Source organism: Sapajus apella, unplaced genomic scaffold (genome assembly GCF_009761245.1).
Source record: "Sapajus apella isolate SASKATOON/1434 unplaced genomic scaffold, GSC_monkey_1.0 scaffold96, whole genome shotgun sequence".
NCBI lineage: Eukaryota > Metazoa > Chordata > Mammalia > Primates > Cebidae > Sapajus > Sapajus apella.
The window spans coordinates 4,867,605-4,892,400 of record NW_022437036.1 but is presented as its reverse complement, the minus strand read 5'-3'; the positions used below and the strand labels follow the sequence as shown (position 1 = coordinate 4,892,400).

Sequence of the window (24,796 nt, the reverse complement as noted above, 5' to 3'; positions counted from 1 at the left end):
GGAGAAATTGTCTCCAGATCTTGATGGGAGGAGTAGCAAAGTGCCCTTGCAAAGGCTGCAGCAACAGAGGCGTGGAGAAGGGGTGCTGTTCTCTCAGTCTGCTCACAGTACTTCTCAGGACTTCCAACTCAGCCAGTTTTTCTTTTGGTTTTGAATTTTGTCTTGTTTCCTTGTTTAATCAACAGATGCAGCGAGAAGCTTGTGTTTTTGGCATCTGTTGTCCCCAGAATACTGCAAACACTGGAATCGTGTTTAGCAGTAGCTGTGAGGGCCATGTGGGGCTGAGCCCGCTTAAGGGAACCAGGGCTTCAAGCCCCCTCCTTTCACTTGGGCATGGTTGAGTTGACAGCCAAAAGCATGACCAAGTGATACAAATTGTGATTTTCTTTTCTTGGGCAACCTGTGAGGTTGAATTCAAATAAATTAAATTTGCAGGTGAAGGGGCTCTGATATATAAACCTTTGGGAATTTCTGAGAAATCGTAGACGAGAGCAGCATGGCTTGGCTCAAATAAGTGAGGAACGTCTTCAGAGGAGTTTCACCTAAAAATGTCTTCCCTGTATCTCAGATGTGGTAATTTGGGAAGCAGGAGCTGGGAATGTCATCCACTTTAAGCTCTCACTGACCCTGACATGGCGCTGAAACAGCTCTTACCAAAGTCAGGCCATTTCTTTATAGTCTTATCTAAGGATATAATTCATTCACTCAACAAACATTTATTGAACACCTGCTATGTGCCAGGTAGTGTGCAGGGCCCTGGGCCATCCTGGGCCAATGATTGATATTATGCAGTCATTCAGTATAATGGTTCAGAAAGAGCCTCATGGTTTGAAAAAAAATGTGTTAATAACTCAATCTATAACTTCGATATACTAAAAGAAAACATTACTTTGCCATAGGTGATCAGACTTCTCTAAGATTAGTGGGAGGGGAAGAGAAAACATGTATTTATTGATTCCATTAGGCTTTTGCTTTGGGCCAGGCATGTTTCCAGTTCATTTGAGTATCACAGGATGCCATTGGGGAGGTGTCAATGTTTTTCCATTTTGCAAACAAGAAAACCGAGTCCCAGGGAGGCGGTGCATCCCATCTAAGTCACAGGACGTGGAAGTGGATGGTGGGATGTGGGTCTTCCCCCAGAGCCTGCTCTGTTTTAAACACTCTGCAGAGCAAGTGAAATAAACACCCAGTCTCCTTATGTCCTCAGCTGCTGTATCCTTTTATCCATCCTCCACCCCCAGCATGAAGGACTTGAAGAGGGGGGTCCAGCCTGGACCCCTCATTACAGAGAGACTCTTCCCACTAGTTGCCCCTGCCCTGGCACCCCGCGAGCTCCACGACAGACTCTGTTCACGTCATGGGAAGACCACGGTGGCTCAGGACAGTGCAGCCCTGGGGTCCCCACTGCCCAAGTATGCCTCACACCAGGTCATACATGGACAGCCTGTGAGGATGACTCCTTAGAGAGTCCATCAATGAGAAGTTGGGGGCAGCCCCTGGTGTTACCCTCACTTATACGTGCTCCTGCCCTGGTTGAAGCCTGACCCTCCCACTTGCCTTCCTCCTCCACACCCATCCCCTTCTCCTACCGTCCAGCACTAGGAGAAGGGCAGGGCTTCCTTTCACGTCCTGGATTTGTTTCCTGAGCCTGCAGTAACAAATGACCATACCCTAGGGGGCTCACAGCAGTAGAATTGATTCTTACAGTACAGGAGACCAGTGGTCTGAAATAAAGGTGTCTGCAGGGCTACCCTCCCTCTAAAGCTCTGGGGGTGGAGGTGAGGGGGTCCTTCCTGGCCTCTTTCAGTTCCTGGTGGCTCTAGGCATTCCCTGGCTTGTGGCTGCATTGCCCCAATCTCTGCCTCTGTCCTTGTGCGGGTCTTCACGTGGCCTCCTCCCTACATCCTCTCCTTTTCTTATAAGGACACCATCAATCATTGGATTTAGGGACCCCACTAAACCCAGTGTGACGCCATCTTGAGATCCTTAACTTCATGATACCTGCAAAGACCCTATTTCCAAATAAGGTCCCATTCACAGGTAGCAGGGGCAAGACTTGGATGCTGTTTTGGAGAATACAATTCAGCCCACTGCACTTCCCTTACATAAAGCTGCCCTCACCGATCAGGCCGCTAGGCCCATATCTTTGCTGTGCCACTGTTAGAGGGGCATCTTCTCTACAGGAAAGTTCTGGGTGCAGGTCCTTCCTCCTTGGAATGTGAAACATTAAACAGTGAAGGTAATTTTGAAAAACTCTTCACTCTCATAAACAATATCTAGCTCTCTAGGTGATCATTGTATTTTATTTTATTTTGAGACAGTGTCACTCTCGCCCAGGATGGAGTGCAGTGGTGCAATCCTGGTTCACTGTAGCCTCAACCTCCTTGGCTCAAGCAATCCTCCCACCTCAGCCTCCTGAGTAGCTGGGACCACAGGCATGCACCACCATGTCCACCTAATTACTTTTTATAGAGATAAGGGTTTCACTATGTTGCCCAGGCTGATCTCAAACTCCCAGGCTCCAGTGAAGATGATCATCATACAAGAAATCTTTTTTACTTTAAGTTCTGGGATACATGTGCAGAACATGCAGGTTTATTACATAGGTATACATGTGCCATGGTGGTTTGCTGCACCTATCAACCCATCATCTAGGTCTTAAGTCCCACATGCATTAAGTGTTTACCCTAATGCTCTCCCTCCCTGTGTCCATGTGTTCTCATTGTTCAGCTCCTACTTATGCGTGAGAATATGTGGTGTTTGGTTTTCTGTTCTTGTGTTAGTTTGCTGAAAATGATGGCTTCCAGCTTCATCTATGTCCCTGCAAAGGACACGAATTCATCCTTTTTTATGTCTGCATCATATTCCATAGTATACATGTGTTGCATTTTCTTTATTCAGTCTATTATTGATAGGCATTTGGGTTGGCTCCAAGCCTTTGCTATTGTATATTGTGCTGCAATAAACATACATGCGCAGGTATCTTTACAGTAGAATGATTTATAATCCTTTGGGTATATACCCAGTAATGGGGTTGCTAAGTCAAATGGTATTTCTGGTTCTAGATCCTCGAGGAATCACCACACTGTCTTCCACAATGGTTGAACTAATTTATACTCTCACCAACAGTGTAAAAGTGGTCCTATTTCTCCACAGCCTTGCCAGCATCTGCTTTTTTTTTTTAAATAATTGCCATTCTAACTGGCATGAGATGGTATCTCATTGTGGTTTTGATTTGCATTTCTCTAATGATCAGTGATGATGATCTTTTTTTCATATGTTTGTTGGCCACATAAATGTATTATTTTGAGAAGTGTCTGTTTATATCCTTCACCCACTGTTTGATGGGCTTGTTTTTTTCTTGTAAATTTGTTTAAGTTCCTTGTAGATTCTGGATATTAGACCTTTGTTAGATGCGTAGCTTGCAAAAGTTTTCTCCCGTTCTGTAGGTTGCCTGTTCACTCTGTTGTTAGTTTCTTTTGCTGTGCAGAAGCTCTTTAGTTTGATTAGATCCCATTTGTCTATTTTGGCTTTTGTTGCTATTGTTTTGGTGTTTTAGTGATGAAGTCTTTCCCCATGCCTATGTCTTGAATGGTTTTGCCTAGGTTTTCTTCTAGGGTTTTTGTGGTTTTGGGTTTTACATTTAAGTCTTTAATCCATCTTGAGTTAATTTTTGTATAAGGTGTAAGGAAGGGGGTCCAGTTTCTGTTTTCTGCATATGGCTAGCCAGTTTTCCCAGCACCATTTATTAAATGGGGAGTTCTTTCCCCATTGCTTGTTTTTGTCAGGTTTGTCAAAGATCAGATGGCTGTAGATGTGTGATATTATTTCTGAGGTCTCTGTTCTGTTGGTCCATATGTTTGGTCTATATATTTGTTTTGGTATCAGTACCATGCTCTTTTGATTACTGCAGCCTTGTAGTATAGTTTGAAGTCAGGTAGTGTGATGCCTCCAGCTTTGTTCTTTTTGCTTATGATTGTTTTGGCTATACTGGCTTTTTTTTTTTAGGTTCCATATGAAATTTAAAGTAGTGTTTTCTAATTATGTGAAAAAAGTCACTGTTAGCTTGATGGGAATAGCATTGAATCTACAAATTACTTTGGGCAGTATGGCCATTTTCACGATATTGATTCTTCCTTTCCATGAGCATGGAATGCTTTTCCATTTGTTTGTGTCCTTATTTCCTTGAGCAGTGGTTTGTAGTTCTCCTTGAAGAGGTCCTTCACGGACATCTTATTCCTCATGCCAGCTTAGGCTTCCCTGTTTTGTCTTCCTTCACTAGAAGGAATATCCTTCTCAGCTCCTTGATTTTGGGTGAATCCCTCCATCTCTCAGCACCTTATTCCTCTTGTTAAAATAATAACAGCACCTCCCTGCTGTGTGGATTAGATGGCTTAGGGCATGTAAAGGCCTTGGGCCCATGGCCTGCACATGGTGTCACATAAAGGTCCGCTCCTGGTGCTGTGAAGCTGCACAGCTTACGCAGATGTCTCAGGTGAATCAAGGTAACGCTGATGGGCTTGGGAAAAAGAAAAAGAGAAAATTATCTGAATAGTTTTCAGCAGATTCTTCCCATTTTGCATTATGCTGTGATCAGTGCTTGTAGGTAGCATCTGTTTAATCCTCGTTATCTCCATTTTACAAATGAAAATCCTGAAGTTAAGGAACTTGCTGAGCCTCACCGGGAAGGAGAAAGTGGCAAAACCCAGGCTTTTTTCTTCTTCCATCAAGAAGACAGGGGACGGGGAGGACTGAGCACAGCTAGCAGCACCTCTGACTTGCCAAAGCCAACCTGACAGCAGGCTTCTTCCTCCACACATCTGTAGCCAATTGACCATCTACAGGGAAACCATGTCATTTGTGTATGAAAATTAGGCAATTGCAGGAGACACTCCTCTGATCCAACTTGCCTAAGCTTTCTGCACACTGTGCGTTTGTTTGTAAACTCTCTTCTGGCCTGCTCCGTTATTGTAATTGTTTAGGCAAAACATATTTCATCACTAAACAGAATTAATTTGGCTGAAGTCACAGTGGGAACTAACATGGATTTGGCCCTGACAGGAAGCAGGCAGCCTCCCCTGCTTTCAGAAAGGTGTTGTTTCTAACCAGCCACTCCCACCCTCAGAGACCCTTTCCGACCCTTCTGGAATCTGACAAAACTTACGGCTGCTCCTGCTCTCTGGGAACATTCACCTGTGCTCCTAAGGTAAGTTGTAATTTCACTTTGGGTCCTGGCTGGCCTAGATGCACATAAAAGTGGGCAGATGACGGAGAGGAGTCTAAAAGGGGGGCCATTTACAAAGTGTGGGCCTGGTTCTGGGACGTTGGGGCACCTGAGGGCTGGCAGCAGTGGGAGATTGTTACCTACCCCAGAGAGGCCTACGTAGCAAAAGTCTGTCCCTAAGTAGAGGGACAAAGGCCACCTTGGAGCCAGGCCTGACCTTACCCTCCTGCCTCTGACTTTCCAGCACCTTCCCTTTGGGCAAACCTGGCTGGGTACCAGAGGACCAGGGAGCATGTTGCTACAGCCTTGGAGGTATGGGATCTAGGTCAAGAATGTATCGGGTGAAGACTGTAAGTTAAGGGAGGTGCTTCTTGAAGTATAGGACCATAACACTCAGGTGTGTGTGATCATACACAGTAGCCCACAGAGACAAATTTTAAAAAATGTAATAGGAATTTGTTTTCATGGTTCTTTGGGAAAAATGATCATCTCTTTTTGGTGATGATTTATTTAGTGCCCCCCCTTTTATGCCCAGTTATTACAAGTATTTATTTCTTTTGGCTTCCTGGTTCCTGCAATAGGCAAAACATGACATCATGGTTTATAGCCTGCATTTCTAGGCTGGCGAGGATAAATATCTTTTCATATCTCTTTTTAAAAACTTTCAATTAAAAATTTTTTTTTGAAGTTGATAGACAATTTTTAAGAGTAGTTTGAGGTTTGTAGAAAATTGAGGAGAAAGTACAGAGAGTCCCCATCCGCCACTTTCAGCCTGTTTTCCCTGATACATCTTGCTTGACGTAGTGCGTTGGTGAACCAACTGATAGACGCTGAAGTCCGTAGTCTACACAAGGGTTCTCTCTTGGTATTGCACGTTCCATGGGTTTTTACAGCTGTACAGTGACACATATCTGGCATTTCAGGATCAGAACAGTCCCTTTCACTCCACCCACCTCTTCATCCCTTCCTTCCCTAATCCCTGGTAACCCCTGATCTTTTCAGGGTCTCCATAGCTTTGCCTTTTCCAGAATGTCATGCAGTTGGAACCACACAATATGAAGTCTTTTCATATTGGCTTCTTTCACTGAGGAACATGCATTTAAGATTCCTCTATGTCTTTGTGGCTTGCTAGCTTATTCCTTTTGATCAGTGAATAATATTCCACTGTCTGGATGTGTGTTTACTGATGTTTGTTTACTGAAGAACATCTTGCTCACTTCCAAGTTTTTGCAATTACAGATACAGTTGCTGCAGACATCAGTGTGCTGCTTTGTGTGTGAATGTCAGTTTCAACTCACTGGGAAATGATATAGTTTCCCTTCCTCCCATGTTTTTTTTTTTTTAACTTTTTGAAAATTGTGGTAAAACATGCATAAACTATAACACCTTAACCATTGTGAAGCATATAGTTCAGTGGCACGAAGTACATTCACATTGCTTACATCCCTTTTAAAGTAACAGTGTTCCAGCCACGAGGCTCTGAAAGGCAGGGTGGGGACTGGGTAAGAGTGTAAGTGGTCCCCATATGTGGCAGAGTAAGTGATGGTAGTCCAGGATGACCAGAAGTTTGGGAAACTTGTAACTACACCAGCCGTCTTAGCGCCCAAGTTCTATCTGCCTAACGTGTCTAACAATAGTATTATTAACTTGTCCGTGGCCTTCGCTTTCAGGACCCTACGTGTAAATTCTAAAAACCTACTTATGGCATTTTCATGTTCTCTCTTTGCCCAGGCTCATTTATGGGTTGCTTCTGCGAAGGAGGGCTTGAGAAATTGTCACTTCTTCTCTTCAAGTTTCTTTCACCTTTTTGTTCCCCTTTCCTCCATCAAGCTGCATATTTGCACCAAAAGCTATGACTATTTGTGAGGGGAAATTGGGAGGAGGTGGGGAGCTGCACACGTGGCAGATGAGGGATGCGCCAAGTTCCCTGCAGGCGGGAGTCTGGGGATGGCGACAGGGCGAGGACTTGGCATTCAGTCCAGGTGACCAAGGGGCTGTCCTGGAACCTTCCTTTACTTATATGAAGAGGTAAGCCTTCCGGTGTGCCGCCTTCCCAGCCCCGGCCCTTGGCTTCCCCATCAGTCCAGTGGGGACAATAGGACTTGCCATCTCCATGATTCAGAGTGAGCAAAATTATCTGCAGCCTTTTGAAGTGTTCCTGAGAAAAGTGCCATCTCTCTGGAGGAAAGCGTTAGTCAGCTGTCATCTTGCCGGCAGGGATCAGCTGTTCCTCAAAGGCGTCAATTTTGCTGTGATCACAGAACAGGCTGCAGAGAGCACAGAATGATCATCGCGGCAGGTGTGTCAGAAATGGAGCGCTCTTTTCCTGCCTTTCTATTTTGAAGCCCCAAGCCTCCCACTCTATGGCAGTCAGTTCTGGGCTCCTTTTCCTCCTCCCCCTACCCCTGGATTGGGCTAAAGTGTGTGTGGGGCACATGACACTTGACCCTCAGCTCCTCAAGCAGAACCCCCACTGAGAAACCTCTCAGGTGGTAACCTCCTCAATTTGGCCCCGTTTTCCCGGCCACTTCAGGGCCCTCCTGGGTGCTCTGGAGTTTGTCCTGTGGTGAGAACTCTGTGTGTGCCTCGTCCTCCTGCCTACACATGTGCTCTAGGCTATTGATGCTCTGCATCCTGGCACCCTGTTTCCAGATTTCCCTGAGGAATGGAGCAGGAATTGCCACTGAGGCAGGAGCTGGAGGGACTGACTCCTCCCTTCCTCTCTTCCACGACCTCCCCACCCACGACCATTAGAACCAGGGGATCAGGACAAGAGGCTCGTACTCATCCAGTTTCCTTAGGGTTTAGGGCTTTTGGAATTAAAATGCCTTTACTGAGTTTCTGCCACAGGAACAGACACAAGCCCTGCCCATCTGTGCCCCAACTCAGCATTTCAGAGCCAACTGCAGGTAGCACTTCTGCGTCCGATGGCTCCCTGCGGCCACAGCATTCACATGTGGCTGGAAACACCAAGTCACAGCTGCTCCCAGAGGCAGCCCTGATGCCAGCAGCTCCCTCGCCCCGGGATGCGTGTTCTACGCGATCTCCTGGTGTCCCCTGGTGGGATTAAGCTCCAGTCACCCACAGTAGGGACTTGCTGGACATTTATAGCTTCCTTCTCATCCAGCTTTCTCATTTCCCTACGAGTATTTCCTGGGATCACCTCCCAAATAAAATACTTGGATCAGAATCCTTTTCTCAGGAACCCACCCAGAGACAGCATCCCTTGCTAGAGGCGATGCATAGAGACTGCTGAGCTGACGGATGGGGGAAGAGACAAGGGGTAGGAGGAAGACAGGTGGGGGAGGATTCAGTAGTTAATAGTTCAAAATATTATGGCACATCATTGAAAACTGAAATAAATGGAGCTCTTATTCTGTGCTGGGCACAGCACTTGGTGTTTTCACATAATTTATTTCACCTGATCCTCCCGGTGGCTCTGCCCCAATGCCACTATTCTTAGAGCCAAGGAAACAGTCTCAGGGCCACCCACTAGCAAGATGGTTAAGCAGGGAAGGAACTCAGGCCTACTGATCTCCTGGGGAGGTTTCCGAAATTCTCAGCTAGTAGAAAGGTTGCTGTGTCTTGAGGTAATCCTTTATCTTCCATTCCTATTAGCTCTTATCCATTCTGGTAGCCACCTACTCATCTCCAAAGGTTCCTGCCTTTCCATCTCTCCTTAAAAAATTATCATGTCTCAGATTGTTTGGACGCCAGGGGCTCTTGCAGACGACGTGCTGCCGTGAGATTCATGAGACCGAGATTTAGGAGAGGGACAGAGTGTAGTTGCAGTGGTCTTCTGGGTCCTCCCTTCTGCTCATGGTGTGCAGGTAAATGTTGAAGCCAGTTTCAGGGTGAAAAAAAAAAAGGACTGACTTATAGCATTTGCCGATTCTTGTGTCAGGGCTTCCACTGTGGCCAGTTCAGGCTGTGAACATGACACTACTGACGCTGAGGTTGGGAAGAGCCGGAGGTGTGACGTTCCACACTGCCAGGGAGCTCCATACTGCCAGGGAGCATTCCCACCACACCAGTACATTCCACATAAATGGCCCCAAGATCCCTGAGAATGGAAGGTGCCATAGAATCTTTAGCAGGTGGTGAGCTCTGAGTATGTAGGAGCTGGTAGGAACTGGATGTTTCTTCCCCGCACCTCCAAATTCACATGTAAAATCCTCGCTCCCCATGTGGTGGTATTAGGAGGTGGGGCCTTTGCAAGGTGGTCAGGTCATGATGTGGAGCCCTCACAAATGGAACGAGTGCCTTATAAAGGGGATCCCAGAGAGCTCCACTGGGGTCTCCATGATGTGAGACCAGCAAGAAGATGGCCATCGGGGAAGCCGGATGCAGGCCCTCGCCAGGCACTGAACCTGTCTTGTAATTGGACTTGATCTTGGACTTCCAGTCTCCAGAGCTGTGTGAAATAAATACTTGTCATTTAAGCCACCCAGTCTAGAGTATATTTGTTGTAGCAGCCCAAAGTACTTTAAAAAATTGAGTACATTTGCTCCATGAAGACAATACCTTTTTTAAAAATTGAGGCAGTACCTTTTTAAAGTTGATGTAAAATTCACATAACGTTAAATTCATCATTTTAACTATTTTAAAGTGTACAATTCTACAGCATTTAGTACATTTACAGTTTTATGCAACTGCCACCTCTATCTAGTTCCAAAACATTTTCATCACCCCAAAAGGAAACGCTGCACCCAGTTAAAGGCTCGTTCCCCGTCCTCCCCCTCCTCGTTCCCCGTCCTCCCCCTCCTCATTCCCCGTCCTCCCCCTCCTCATTCCCCGTCCTCCCCCTCCTCGTTCCCCGTCCTCCCCCTCCTCGTTCCCCATCCTCCCCCTCCTCATTCCCCATCCTCCCCTTCCTCTGGCAATCACTATAATTCCAGGTTCTTCCTACAAATGCAATCATAAAACGTGATTTTTTGTGTCTGGCATCTTTCACTTAGCATGACGTTTTCAAGGTGGATCCCTGTCGTAGCATGTGCACGTTCTTCATTGCTTCTGACGGCTGAATATGCACGACTCCACTGTACTGTGTGTTGCCCTTTGTCTGTGCACTCATTAGCTGGTGGACATTTGCATCATTTTTCTCTTTTGGCTATTTTGAATAAAGCTACTATGAACATGCATGTACAAGTTTTGGTGTGAACACCTGCTTTCAGTTCTCTTGGGTATATACCTAGGAGTAGAGTTATTGGATCACATGGTGATACCATGGCTAACTTTTTGAGGAACAACCCAATTGTTTTTAAAGTGGCTGCATCATTTTATATCCCCACCAGCCATGTTTACGGGTTCTAGATTCTCCACGCCCTCACCAACACTTCTTATTTTATTGCTTATTAGTTTATTATTATTATTTACTTTTGCCATGGTTGGTATGAAGTCCTAGCTCACTGCGGTTCTGATTTACATTTCCCTAACACTGATGGTATAAAGCATCTTTTTATATGCTTTTTGGGCATTTGGAGAAAAAAATCTATTCAAGTCCTCTGCTCATTTTTAAATTGGGTTTTTACAAAAATTAACTAGGTGTGGCTAATTTTACAAAAATTGACTGGACTACAGCATGCCTGTAGTCCCAGCTACTCGGGCAGCTGAGGCACGAGAATCACTTGAACATGGGAGGTGGAGGTTGCAGTGAACTGAGATCATGCCATTGCACTCCAACCTGGGCAACAGAGTGAGACTCTGCTTCAAAAAAAAAAAAAAATTGTGTTGTCTTTTGTTGTTGCATTGTAAGAGTTCTTTATATATGGATATATCATGCATATGATTTGCAAATACTTTCTCCCATTCTGTGGATCACCTTTTCACTTTCTTGAAAGTGTCCTTCGATGAACCAAAGTTTTAAACTTTGAAGTCACATTTATTTTTCTTTTGCTGCATGTGCTTTTGGTGTCATGTTTAAAAATCCATTGCTAAATTCAAAGAAGTTATGAAATTTTAATCCTTTGTCTTTTAAGAGTTTTATAATTTTAGGGCTTACATTTAGGTCTGTGTCAATTTTGAATTATCCAGTTGTCATTTATTTGTTTTTAACATTATTTAATTGTAAGCTTATATCATGTATATTTTAATTATGGCTGTGTTTCACAACTGGCTTGCACAATTTTTGAAACTTTAACCATCTGCTCTCTTGAGCCAGCATAAATGCTGTAGCTGCTCAGTGTGCCACTACTCCTATTTAAAAAATTTATTTATTTTTATATATTTATTTTTTGAGACAGAGTTTCACTCTGTTACCCAGGCTGGAGTGCAGTGGTGTGATCTTGGCTCACTGCAACCTCCACCTCGCCGGTTCAAGTAATTTTCCTGCCTCAGCCTCCTAAGTAGCTGGGACTACAGGCTCCTGCCACCATGCCCAGCTAATTTTTGTATTTTTAGTAGAGACAGGGTTTCACTGTGTTGGCTAGGCTGACCTCAAACTCCTGACCTCAGGTGATCCACCCGCCTTGGCCTCCCAAAGTGCTGGGATTACAGGTGTGAACCACCATGCCCAGCCATGCCACTACTATGACACCCTGCTTAGAACACCTTGCTGCTAACATCTGGAATGTGGATCGTTTCCTTGGGGAATGGAGCTGGGCATGGGTGAAGTGTGCTTATGGAGCTCCTTGGGGATGGGTGTCTGTAGAAAAAGGATCTGAGGACCTCTGATTCTCTAGTCACGGGCCAGTCCAGAATTTCATTCTTGCACCTGGCTTTTCCTTTGTGATATGAAGAGCACAGCTGGACCTCTCTTGCCCCCTACCCTAGCATTTGCCAAGTGACTCCTCCTGGCTTAGAGGGAACCAGTTTGTCCTAACTCAATCTGGAGGGGCTTTGGAAGCCCCACCTTTGAGCAGAGACCTAAGTCTTGTCTTGAGGCTGAGGAAATGCTCTTTCCTGGTCGTGTCACCAGATCAAATACAGGATGCCCAGCTACACTTGAATTTCAGATACTCAGTGCTCCGTGTCTCAGTATAAGCACGGCGCATGTGAGATGTGGGACATACTTTTACTGAAAGTAATTCTCATGCAATACTTGGGACATACTCATACTAAAGAACTATGCATTGTTTATCAGATTTAACTGGGAGTCTTGGATTTTTGTTTGCTAAATCTGGCAAGCCTTTTTTTGGGTCGGTTTTTTTCTTACTGTCTTCATCCTGCAGCAGAGACTCAAAACCTCAGAGTGGGAAGGCCCTGATTTCCTGTCCATTTTGCAGATCTGGAAACTGAGTCCCAGAGAAGAAAAGGGATTTGCCCAGGTGCACGGAATCACTGTGAACTTGGAGGACCTTGACAAGCTGCATGATTTTTTCATGAAGTCAGCACATTTTCTGAGTGCCTCCTCTGCATGGGGCACTGTGCTGGTGCCCAGGGATGATGGTGATGAACCTGCGGTGGACCTGTGTAGGTGGCATGTTAAGTAAGAGGCAGGATTCAGACAGATCTGGGTCCAAATCCCGCTTTGCTACATGTGAGCTTGCACAAGTTACTTCTGCTCTCTGAGCCTCTGCTTTCCCTTTTCTCCCTTGGGATGAGAGGACATTCTTGGAGGATTGTCAGGCTTCGGTGGGGTGAAGTGCTTGGTACAGGTAGGGAAGATTGACTGCATAAGGAGAGAGAAGAGGTACCCGTGGTAAAGTGCGCTTGTCTTCTGCAGGTTGTCCAGCATCCTGGGCCGTCCAGATGATGTGGAATGGAGGCTCCAGAACCCACCTGCCCTGCCCCTCCTGCCAGGGACCAGCCAGCTCCCACTCCTGGCCCTCCAGGGGCCCCAGGTGGCCAGGCGTCACCTCACCTGACCCTGGGCCCTGTCCTCCTGCCGCCAGAGCAGGGCTTGGCCCCCACTGTGTTCCTAAAGGCCCTGCCCATCCCACTGTACCACACGGTGCCGCCGGGGGGCCTCCAGCCGCGCGCCCCCCTCGTGACAGGCAGCCTGGATGGAGGCACCGTGCCGTTAATCCTCAGCCCGGTGCTGCAGCCTGAAGGGCCTGGCCCCACCCAGGTGGGGAAGCCGGTGGCCCCTACGCTGACAGTGAACATTGTGGGCACTCTGCCTGTCCTGTCGCCGGGCCTGGGGCCGGCGCTGGGTAGCCCAGGCAAGGTGCGGAATGCTGGCAAGTACCTGTGCCCGCACTGTGGCCGCGACTGCCTGAAGCCCAGTGTTCTGGAGAAGCACATCCGCTCCCACACAGGCGAGAGGCCCTTCCCGTGCGCTACCTGCGGCATCGCCTTTAAGACCCAGAGCAATCTCTACAAGCACAGGCGGACGCAGACGCACCTCAACAACTCCCGGCTGTCCTCCGAGTCTGAGGGGCCTGGAGGTGGCCTCCTGGAGGAAGGGGACAAGGCCGGAGAGCCCCCAGGAGCAGACGGCAAGGGCGAGAACAAGAGCCAGGGGATGCGCGAAGGGGCCTCGGAGAGACCCCTTTCTCCCGGCGCCCGCGTGCCCCTTGTTGCCAAGAACCTGGATGTGAAGACTGAGGCTGTTCCCTGTTCAGGGTCCGCATTTGCCGACAGAGGCGCTCCTTGGGACTCTGCCCCCACGGCGTTAACCTGGCTCCCCGCAGCCGGCAGGCAGCCCTGGCGCAAGTTGCCGGAGCAGAAGTCCCAGACGGCCGGGAAGCCGTTCGCCCTGCAGCGGCAGCAGGCGACGGCCGCCGAGAAGTCCTGGGATGCCAAGGCCCCCGAGGGCCGGCTGCGAAAGTGTGAGAGCACAGACTCCGGGTACCTGTCGCGCTCCGACAGCGCAGAACAGCCGCCCGCGCCCTGCAGCCCCCTGCACAGCCTCTCGGAGCACAGTGCCGAGTCCGAGGGCGAAGGCGGCCTGGGTGCAGGGCCGGGGAGCGCGGGGTCCGAGCCCGGGGCGCGAGGAGCCGGCCTGGAGCTGGAGAAGAGGCGGCTGGAGGAGCGCATCTCGCGGCTCATCTCCCACAACCAGGCGGTGATGGACGATGCCCAGCTGGACAACGTGCGGCCCCGGAAGACCGGGCTGTCCAAACAGGGCAGCATCGACCTGCCCACGCCCTACACCTACAAGGACTCCTTCCACTTTGACATCCGTGCGCTGGAGCCGGGCCGTTGGAGGGCCCTGAGCCCCACGTGCTCCACCTGGACGACCCCTGACAAGTCTCGGCCCCTCTTCTTCCACTCCATCCCCACTCAGCTCTCCACCACCGTGGAATGTGTCCCCGTCACCAGGAGCAACTCGCTGCCCTTCGTCGAGGGCTCCAGGACGTGGCTGGAGCCCCTGGAGCCCCGGGATCCCTGGCCAAGGACGCAGAAGCCTCTGAGCCCCAGGCCCGGCCCAGCCCGCCTGGGTTGCCGCTTGGGGCTGAGCTCAGCTGATGTCCCCGGGCACCCTCGGGCCCTGGTCAGACAGGCCGCCGTGGAGGACCTGCCAGGCACCCCCGCTGGAGACGCCCCGGTGCCTGAAGAAGACAAGGGGGCAAAGAGAACTGCTGCGCGGGAGGCCGTGGCCAGCAAGGGCAGGGCCGGCGGCAGGAAGTGCGGCCAGAGGAGGCTGAAGATGTTCTCCCAGGAGAAGTGGCAGGTGTACGGGGATGAGACATTCAAAAGGATCTACCAGAAAATGAAAGCCAGTCCCCATGGAGGCAAGAAAACCAGGGAGGTGGGAGTGGGCAGTGGGGCAGAATTGGGCCTTCCTCTGCAGAAAATGGCAGCAGGGAGCTTGGGCACAGTCCCCACCCAAGACAGGAGGACCCTTGTCCATGAGGACATATCCACGGGGGTCACGCCAGAGCCTTGGGGAAATCCACCTGCCGTGGAGGCCTCTTTGGTGACTGAGCTCCCTAAGCATGGGGAGACAGTAGCCAGGACAGGAGATGGTAACCGACCCAGGTTGGAAGAGGCTGTGTCATCCCCCGCATCCGGCGGCAGAGACAGTCCCTGTTCAGGCAGTAGGAGCCCCCTGCTCTCTCCAAATGGGAGGCTGGAATTGGGGTGGCAGCTGCCCCCAGCACCTGGCTCCCTCAAAGGGGGTGACCTAGAAGCCCCCAGGCCAGTTTTGCCAGACCCCAAGCTGGAAGGAGGTGGGGGGAATGTTCAGGAGACCTGCCTGTGGGCCCAGACTGTCCTAAGATGGCCCAGCAGCAGCTCTGGAGAGGACAAGCTCCCCTCGGAGAGGAAGAAGCTGAAAGTGGAGGACCTGCACAGCCAGGAGGAACCGGAGCCTGTGGGTGCAGAGAGCCCACGTGGGCCCACGCAGGCTGCCTCTCTGCCATTTCACAAGCAGGATGCTGACCCTGGGGAGGTGCCAGGGGGCTCAAAGGAGAGTGCCGGGCCAGTGGACGAGCCTCTGGAGTCCTCTGGAGACTCCTTGGCTGCTGCTTCTGTTGCCCCGAAGAGGGTTGGGCTGAGGGACAAGGCTCCCCCACCGCGTCCTGCAGCCCCAGGCCCCGGGGAGCAGCCCCCGCTGCCCACTCCACCTCTGGCTTCTAGAATCCTCCCTGCCCTGGCAGGCAATGCCTTTCCCCCTAAGTACCTCCTCAGTTTACCTCAGGCAGAGACCCCCACACCACTGCCTGTTCCGGGGGGACCCAGGCACAGCCAGGACACTCTCTGCAGCAGTGGGTGGCCTGAGGAACGGGCATCTTTTGTTGGGTCAGGACTGGGGACCTCTCTGCCTCCCAGCCCAGCCTCAGGCCTCTCCCCAGGTGAGGCACACAGCATCCTGGAGGACCCCAGCTGTTCCAGGCCATGGGATGGGAGAAAAGGGGCACAGGTGGGAGCGGACAAGGGAGACAGGATGGCTACTAGCAGGCCAGCAGCCAGGGCGTCGCATGTCTCAGCCTCAGGGGCTCCAAGGGAGACCACCTTCTCCCAGCCTACCCCAACGTGTGAGGCCCATTTCGTCCAGGACCTGGAGGGTGACAGCCACCATATCTGTCGCCTCCGCATGGGCAGCACTTTGGCAAGGGCTAGGCCCTCTGGGGATGTCCCAAATCTCTGGGTACCCAGCTGGGAGGTGGGGGAGCCTCCTGAGAATGCCCCAGAAGACCCTCCTTCAGAGTCACTGGCAGGGCCTGACCCGTGTTCCTCCCTCCAGCCTGGCTCCTTCCTCACTGCCCTCACTCGGCCTCAGGGTGTGGCCTCAGGTTGGCCAGAGCTGGCCCTGTCTTCCCACTCAGGGACATCCCGGAGCCACGACATCCACAGCCTCCACAGCCCCTTTCCCTCGCTGAAGGCCGAGCCGAGGCTCACATGGTGTTGCCTGAGCCGCAGCGTCCCTCTGCCTGCGGAGCAGACAGCAAAGGCGGCATCTGTGTACTTGGCGCTGCACTTTCCTGGCAGCGGCCTCCAGGATGAGGGTCCGGACGGCCCTCCTGGGAGCAGTGGAGGATGGACCCGGACAAGCCCTGGAGGAGGAGAGCCGGTGCAGATGTTCAAGGTAAAGCTGGGCTTTGCCCCCGGGGCCCGGGGTTGAGGGAGCAGGTCATTAGCCCGCAGGACCTGTCGTGAGGGAGGGAAGTGTGAAGCCATCCCATGTAGCGTCTGCTGTTCTCTATGTCTGCTTGCTTGTTCCTCCGGGAGGCTGGGGATGCCACATACACGGCAGGAAAGAATAAAGGCCCAAATGCAAACCAAAACAGAGTGGTGGAAAACAAGAATTCCACAGGAAAGAATTATTGTACTTGAGACACTGGGTGAGATATTCTCTATAATCAAATGTAAAATTTTCCTGAGCTTCCTGGTGACAGGCGAAAAGTAAAATGAAACGCTCCATCAGAGGTGGCTCTCTGGATCATGCTGAGATTAGAAAGCAGGAAGCCTTACTGAGAGATAGACTCCCAATAATTGAGAGGGTCCTTACACCGGGGATACTGGAGAAGGAATTACTGTCGATTGGACTCAGACCTCCCTCTGAGGTTCCTGGGAGCAGAGATAAAAGGGGGAATGTGGTGGATGCTCACGGGTGTTCTCACTTGGTGATGAAATAAAGCATAGCTTCATCTTGAGATGGAGTTCACGCACCTGGTTGTGATGACTGAGGGCTTCGTTCTGCTTTGGGGTAGCTTGGGCCACGCCACTGAGGACAGTCCTGGAGGCTCAGCTCTAATTTAACCCTTGTGGACAGTGACAAAGGCCTGGAAACCAGAGCCTTGCAGGTTGTTCAGCTGTCCCTAGGTGAAACTAAGAGTTGTGGGGAGTGCTGTTTCATCTCAAGAATAGCAGGTAAATCAGGAGGGCCCCAGAGGTGTGAGGGCTCCCAGAGAGGTGGGGTTAGGGAGAATAAAGGAGCTGGTTACCGTGTTCTTTGGCATCCAGTTAACACTGATGGCATAGGCTTTCCTCTGTGGTCGAGCCCAGGTGGGTTTCAGGAGGTTCTGTCCAGGAATGCTCTGAGTTGCCTGGTTGGCTCAGACCACTTAGCAATGCAGTATTTGTTTTGATTTCTGAAGACAGGCATCCTGTCTGCAGAGAGAGAACGCTTCTGAGTTGTCCTCATCATGAGGACTTGGAGTAATGTGATGCCATCATGCTTGGTATTTTCAGCTCCCCTACCCAACAGTCTCAGGGGTGATGTCCCAGGACCAGGTGTCTGAGCCACAGCGGAAGAAAGGCCTGCCTCGTAGGAGGACAAAGATGTCTCATGGGAACAGCAGGCAGAGAAAATTGAGGATCAACCCTAAAAGGTAGGGTGAGTGGCCACCTCTGTCATTTCCACACATACCCTCAGCTCATAATTTTGCAAAACCTCAAGAAGAACTTAGGATGGGATTCAAAAGGTATCTGTGTGCTCCAGAGAAAGAGTTCCTGTTTCCTAGGGTTTAGAGTTTCGTGATTAAAGAACTGAATTTGTTTCCCCGTTAGTCCCCCCGCCCCTTACAACCCAATGCCTGTGTGTTTTTCGATGGCACCTTTCTAAGGCCAGGAATCCAGCAAATCTTTGAAATAATTGCATCGAAAACACATCCATTCAACTTAAGTCCTGAAGAGACAGTGTGTTAATTATTTACAGGTTTTATTGCTTTCTTAATTATGCAAGCAATGAATGTCCTTTGCAGAAAAATTAGACAATACAGATGAGCAAAGAGAAGACAATAAAACATCCTAGTAATCTCACCACGCAGAGATAATTACCAAGAACATTCAGGAGTGTGCCCTTCCAGTCTTTTCCTTGCGGTATGTGCATGCTTGTGTCCACTGCTAATGAACAGGAGGACCTTCGGATCTTCCTGCTGCTCAGTCATTGTGTCTTTCTTGGATTGTCTTTCTCCTTTGCTCAAAACCTGTCAGGCTGTGCATTGCATACAAGTTAAAAAGCAGATTCTCTAGCCAACCCTTGCCCTCTTTTCCCCTCATTTTCCCTGTGACCTCCTCCTCTCCTGCTTCCCCTCCACCCTAACCCCATTCTTTAATCCACACTCTAATCCCAGATCCCTGATGCATACATGCTCCACACCTCAGCTCTCAGCATTCGACTCCTAGACTGTCAATCCTTTTTTTTTTTTTTTTTTTTTTTGGGATGGAGTCTCACTCTGTTGCCCAGGCTGGAGGGCAGTGGCACAATCTTGGCTCACTGTAACCTCTGCATTTGGGGTTCAAGCGATTTGCCTGCTTCAGCCTTCTGAGTAGCTGGGACTACAGGCATGGGCCACCACACCTGGCTATGGATTTTTTTGTTTTTTGTTTTCATTTTTAGTAGAGATGGGGTTTTGCCATGTTGCCCAGGCTGATCTCGAACTCTTGGCCTCAGCCATCCTCTCACCTTGACCTCCCAAAGTGCTGGGATTATAGGTGTGAGCCACTGCACCCGGCCTGTCAGTAATTTATCCAAAGCCTGGATATTCTTCAAGGGGCTATCCAAATTCCTAACTTTCCCCTGTAGCTGCTCAGGCCCTCAGAGGCTAGAGTTGTCCTCTTCTCTTCTGGCTCCCCGTCCCACCTCTATCAATGGTCTGCCGGGACCATGTGTCCAGAGCCAACGTTATGGAGCACTTGCTGCGTGCCAGGCTTTCCCTAATCACTTTCTGGCAGGGATTGTTTCAGGAGATCCCACCAGGTACTGCCCACAATGTGGATCGTATTATTAGCCCCATTTTTCTCATGAGGAAATGGTGGCACAGAGAGCTTAGATGACCTCCCTAAGGACCCAGATTTGAACCAATCAGTCTCTTTCCATAGCCTGTGTGCCAACTGGTGGCTTGTCTTGGTGCACCCCAGCCTGTCCTGGGCAGTCTAGTGGCCTGGCATTTTCTAGATTTGTCTTGCAGTGCCTGAGATTCTGCGTTTCTGACACAGCCAGGTGATGGTGCTGGCCTGACCCCCAGAGCAGGCTTGGAGGAGTGGGGCTTTCCTTTTCAACATCCCTCCTTTCTCATCACTCAGGGTCCTAAGACAGAAGCCCAACTTAAGGTAGTCTGAACAAAAGAAGACCCCCCTCCGGCCTGTGTAATCGGGGCCTCCAAGCCTCATTATCAGCCCTGGCCCAAATTTGGTGGTGTGGGAAGGATAGTCTTCCAAAGGAAAATTGAAATGCTGTTCTCAGGGAAAGGGGAACGCATTGCATTCAGATGGAGGAGCTGCATGTGGGTCTCTGGGAACTAAGGGACATTGGCCCATGGTTGCTGGTCCTCCCCAGTATGTCACCAACAAGGAGGAAGCACTCAATTACATCTGACTGGCAACTGATGAGCCTGAAGTATCCAGGCATCATCAGGAAGACGTGGGGAGGGGAAGAGGGTAGGATGCCTCACAAACAGCTCCCACTTTCCCAAGACTTCAGCTTGACTAATTTGACAAATATTTACCATGCATCTTCTATGCACCTGGTGCCCACACCTAGAGATGGCTGGGGAAACTTTCTTAATCCAGAATTGGAGATATCTCTCCAGGACATCTTGCAAACTCACTAGCAGCTCTTGGGCCAAACACAGTGCATGTAAGAACCTTGTTAGGCCAAGTGTTCTAAAATTTTTGACCCTTACCACCCACATAATTAGAGGAAAAGATTTCTCACAAAAATCTGGATTTCTAACTTTTCTTGAAACATGGGAAGCTTTGAAGACACTGGCCCTGCCTCCTTGCATGGCAACAGCCAGCTGGAGATGAGCAGGGGCCACAGGTGAGAGCAGGGCTCTCCACTGTGCCCTCTAGCTCGCCTATCCTATTGGCTTACCCTCAGCCAGCCTCTTTCAGTTATGCTATCTGCCTGGCCCCTATAGCATTTGAGTTTGCAAATTTTGGTCTCAATAGTGGGTCTTGTGAGAATAGACTGCATCTCCACTCAACAAATCACAGTAAGAGTCCATGGATGGGTACAGGAGGGAGCAGGGGCATTGCAGAAGAAGGAGGGGTCTGAACAAGGACTTGAAGCTCTAACCAAGAACCCCTGGCTGGGTGAAATGAGGAGGAAGCTGTTGAGCTTTTTATGTCCACAAACATTTATTGGTCAATCATGATTCATTCATCATTGATCCTTTTGTTGGTTCATGACCATCTTTTGAGTGAATTCCAGCTTCAAGGCCTTTGCACCTGCTAGTCCCTGCACCTCCACCTGCACTCTCCACCTCTTGCTCCTCACATGACTGGCTCCCCTGTCTCAGAAAAAAACATCACGACCGTGAAGGTATGGATGTCTTTGAGGGGAGATATTATTCTGCCTACCACACTATTATTCACCCACCCACACATGTGTTTGTAGCTATTTATCCATCCATCTGCTTACCCACCCACATATCTATCTTCCGTCCATCCATCCATTTGTCTATCAGCCATCTAACTCTTGTGTTCTCTCCTCAAGAAGGAAGACTACTTCTTGATTCATTTTCCCACTTTCACTTCAGTTGTCTTGATGTTCTACAGAAAATGAGATACTGTAGCAGAGATGCTCTATAGTCCTTAGCTCACAGAAAATGATAAAGTTCATGTATAAGAGTATTGGTTCTCTTCTAAGTAAAGTGGCATTGTGGGAATAGACTGCATATAAAGTATTACCTTATATGTTATATAAGAATATATAGAAAAGAAAAAAAGATAATTATGTTGTTTTATATATTTGGCACCAATCGTATCAATCTGTTTTCATACTTTGCAAATCACCAGTAATATATGGTATGTTTTGTATCTTTAAAGTACATATAAACGTATCATACTTTTATCATTCTTCAGTTTGATTTTTAAGGTCCACATTGTGTTTTTGAAGATCTCATCATGTCAGGACATACAGATCAAATTCATCCATTCTGATTGCTGTAGAGTGTCTCATTCATGAGTGACAGTTTGCCCTTCATTCATAAGCTTCCTATGATTGTGATTTTTAAAGTGATGAATATGATTTATAGGATCCTGTATATATCCTAGATCTGTATGTTTTGCCTGTTATGTATACTGCAAATACGTTTCCAAGTCTATTACTTGTCTTTTTTTTTTTTTTTTTTTCTGTTGCACAGGCTGGCCTCAAATGCATAGCCATACCTCCTCAAGAAGCAGAACAACTGGCCTGAGCCACCTAGGCTCTGTTACTTGTCTTTTTAAGCCCATTTATTGATATGTACCCACATAATTGCCCATCTCTTGTCTTTTCATTTGTTTCTTCATGTCACATCTTCCTTCTGGCATTATTTTCATCTGCCTGAATCATATTCTTTAGAATTTCCTTTAGAGAAGAAAATTCTCTTAGCTTTTATTACTCTGGAAATATATTTATTTCATCATTGTTGTCGAAAAATATGTTTCCTGGGTACACAATTCCAGGTTGACAGTTATTTTTTCAACACATCAAAGCTATCATTACACCATCCTTCAGCTTCCATTTTGTGGTAAAGAAGCCGGCTGTTAGGCTACTCATCCATCTTTTGAAAGTCTTTTTTCTCTGGCTACCTTTAAGATCTTATTTTATCCTTTGGTGTTCCCTAGTTTTATTTGATGTATATAATGTATGTTGCCTTTTATTTGTTCCATTAGGAATCCACTGGATTTTTTTAATTTGTGGATTAGTGTCTCTCTGTAAAAAATTCTTAGCCATTATTATTCTTCAAATTTTACCCCATCCTGTTTGATCTCCTTCCTTTCTGAAATACTGAAATAATATATATTAAGCCTTTTCTATCTTTTATGTCTCTAAACTTCTACTTTTAATAACTTTGTTTCTCTGTGCTATGATCTGGACACTTTTTTCAAATCTGTCTTTAAAAGTTTACCAGTTTTTTAATCCACTGAGTTATTTTTTGTAAAGCTTTGTTAAAGTACAATTAAATTTTAATAAATTAAATAAATGTTGACATATGTATATACCTGTGAAACAAACAATATAACCAGGATCATGAGCATATCTGTCAAGCCCAAAAGTTTCCTCCTTTCCTTTTGTAATTCCTCCATTCTGCCCATCCTGTAGTCCTTCTATCCCCAGGTAACCGCTGATGTGCTTTCTGTCACATAGGACAGTTTGCTTTTTCTAGAATTTTCTAGAAATGGAATCATATAATACATGCTCTCTCTCTCTCTCTCTCTTTTTTTTTTTTTGGCCTGGCTTTATTCAGTCAGCATTACTATTTTGAGATTCATCCATGTTGTGTTTATCAATAACACATTCCTTTTTATCGCTAATTAGTATGCCATTGAGTGAATATGTCACAATTTGTGTATATGTCCACTTGATAGACTTTAGGTTTGTTTCAGTTTGGGGCTATTACAAATAAAATGACTATAAATATTCATATGCAAGCCTTCTTATGAATAAGCTTTAAATTATCTTGGGAAAATACCTAGAGGTGAAAAGACTGGATCATATGGTAGGTGTATTATTTGCTTTTTAAGAAGCCGCCAAATTGTTTTCCAGAGTGGTTGTATCATTTTACATCTCCACTAGCAGTGTATGAGAGTTCCAGTTCTCTACATTATTGCCAATGCTTGGTATGGTAATTATTTTTAGTTTTAGTCATTTGAATAGTTGTATAGTGGTGTCTCTTTATAGTCTGAATTTGTATTTCCCTAACAAGTGATGATATTCAACATTTTTCAAATACTTATTTAGTATTTGTATATCTTCTTTGGTGAAGTGTCTCTTCACATCTTTTGTACATCAAAAACGGGTTGTTTCCTAATTACTGAGTTTTGAGAATTTTTAAATATATTCTGGTTATAAGTTCCTTATTGGATATGTGATTTGTAAATATTTTCTTTCACTCTGTTGCTTATCTTTGTATTCTCTTAGTAGCATCTTTTAAAAATAGCTGTCTTTCACTTTGATGAAATTTAATTTACCTTTTTTTGTTGATTATGTTTTTAGTGTTATAGCTAAAAAAAAAAAGGTGTGCCTAAACAGAGCTGCAAAGCTTTTTTTCTAAGTTTTTCTCTAAAATTTTATACTTTTAAGTTTTATATCTAGGTTTATAATCCATTTTCACTTAATGTTTACATATGGTCTGATATGTGGATCAAAGTTCTTATTTTTGCATGTAGATATCTAGTTGTTCCAGCATCATTTGTTGACCTATTTGTCTATTTCAATGCAACCACCACACTGACTTGATTATGCTGCTTGACTCTAAGACTTAGTATTTTTTTGCTCAAGGCCCAATGCTCTGAAAACCATTGTTTCGTATCTTTATTCAGTTCTTTTACTTGGGATGGTAAATCTGATTAATGTTCCAAAGTCTTGGTCAGAAGTCCCTGGCCTATTGCAATGCCTCTTAATTGATCTCCCCTACTTTTATGGGTCCACTAAATGTTAAATTTAATTGTTAATGTGTATTATGATTTATTCCCAAAAAGTTTTATTTAATTATTTTTCTAATTTGCTTGATTACTTTTCTAGTCTCTTGCAGTTGACTCTTACTTTCAATCTTTTTATTTTTTTAAAAAAATACATCTAATGTTTTGTATCTGTCAATGACGACATATGAAGTCTTGGTGCACCTGTTTTATATATTAGCTCTCACTTATGTTAACTTATTTCCTTGTGTTAAAATTCTTGACTGTGAGTTGGTATTTTTGGAACTTTGAGACTTGGGTTGAAGATGGATTCCTCCAGTAAATATTTGTTTTGCTTCTTCTGGGTGCCTGTTTGTTTGTTGTTACGTTACCTGGGCAGGTGGTAGGAGTAGGGATTATTTATTTCTAATTCACACACATGTTGAGAGTATGCCTTTCACAGGTCTCAGCTTTCTGCAGGAAAGAACGTTGGGTCTTTCACTTGCCTCTGACTGAAGAACATTCTGGCCTTTAAGTCCTGTACCCTGAACTACATCAAAGGATAAAAATGGAAGGTCAGCCTCACCTGGTTTGGCAGATGCCTCAAAGTGAAAGCCATCTTACTTTTCCAAAGTATAGCTCTCACTTGGTTTTTGCTTTTCTTATTTTTAATCAGAACATAAATAAATATAAATTTTAATTTTTTGTTGCATTTTATGCTGCATTTTTAATTGTTTTCAGTATAAGGATAAGTTTGGTGGTAATCAGTCAGGGTATTGAGTCCATTGTGCTGTTAGAAATAGAGCTCTTATTTTTTAACCTTGATAATGATTCTTTTTTCATTAAGAATTTGCATATTTTGATGTAGTCAAATGGGGCTGCCTTTTCCTTTATTGTTATTACATTTTGGTA

General features: G+C 47.0%; 1 protein-coding gene across 3 annotated transcripts in view; it reads left to right on the top strand.

The window, feature by feature from the left end:
• Window positions 1-24,796, top strand: part of ZNF831 (zinc finger protein 831) — a 111,606-nt gene that overhangs the window by 32,632 nt on the left and 54,178 nt on the right. For 2 of the 3 annotated variants that reach the window (XM_032257146.1, XM_032257147.1), the window contains exons 2-3: window positions 12,888-16,637; window positions 17,744-17,883. In XM_032257146.1, the coding sequence (XP_032113037.1) occupies window positions 12,924-16,637; window positions 17,744-17,883 (3,854 nt within the window). In that variant the 5' untranslated portion in view covers window positions 12,888-12,923. Of the gene's footprint in view, window positions 1-12,447; window positions 12,611-12,887; window positions 16,638-17,743; window positions 17,884-24,796 lie in introns of all 3 variants that reach the window. The other variant, XM_032257145.1, reaches the window with a different exon arrangement.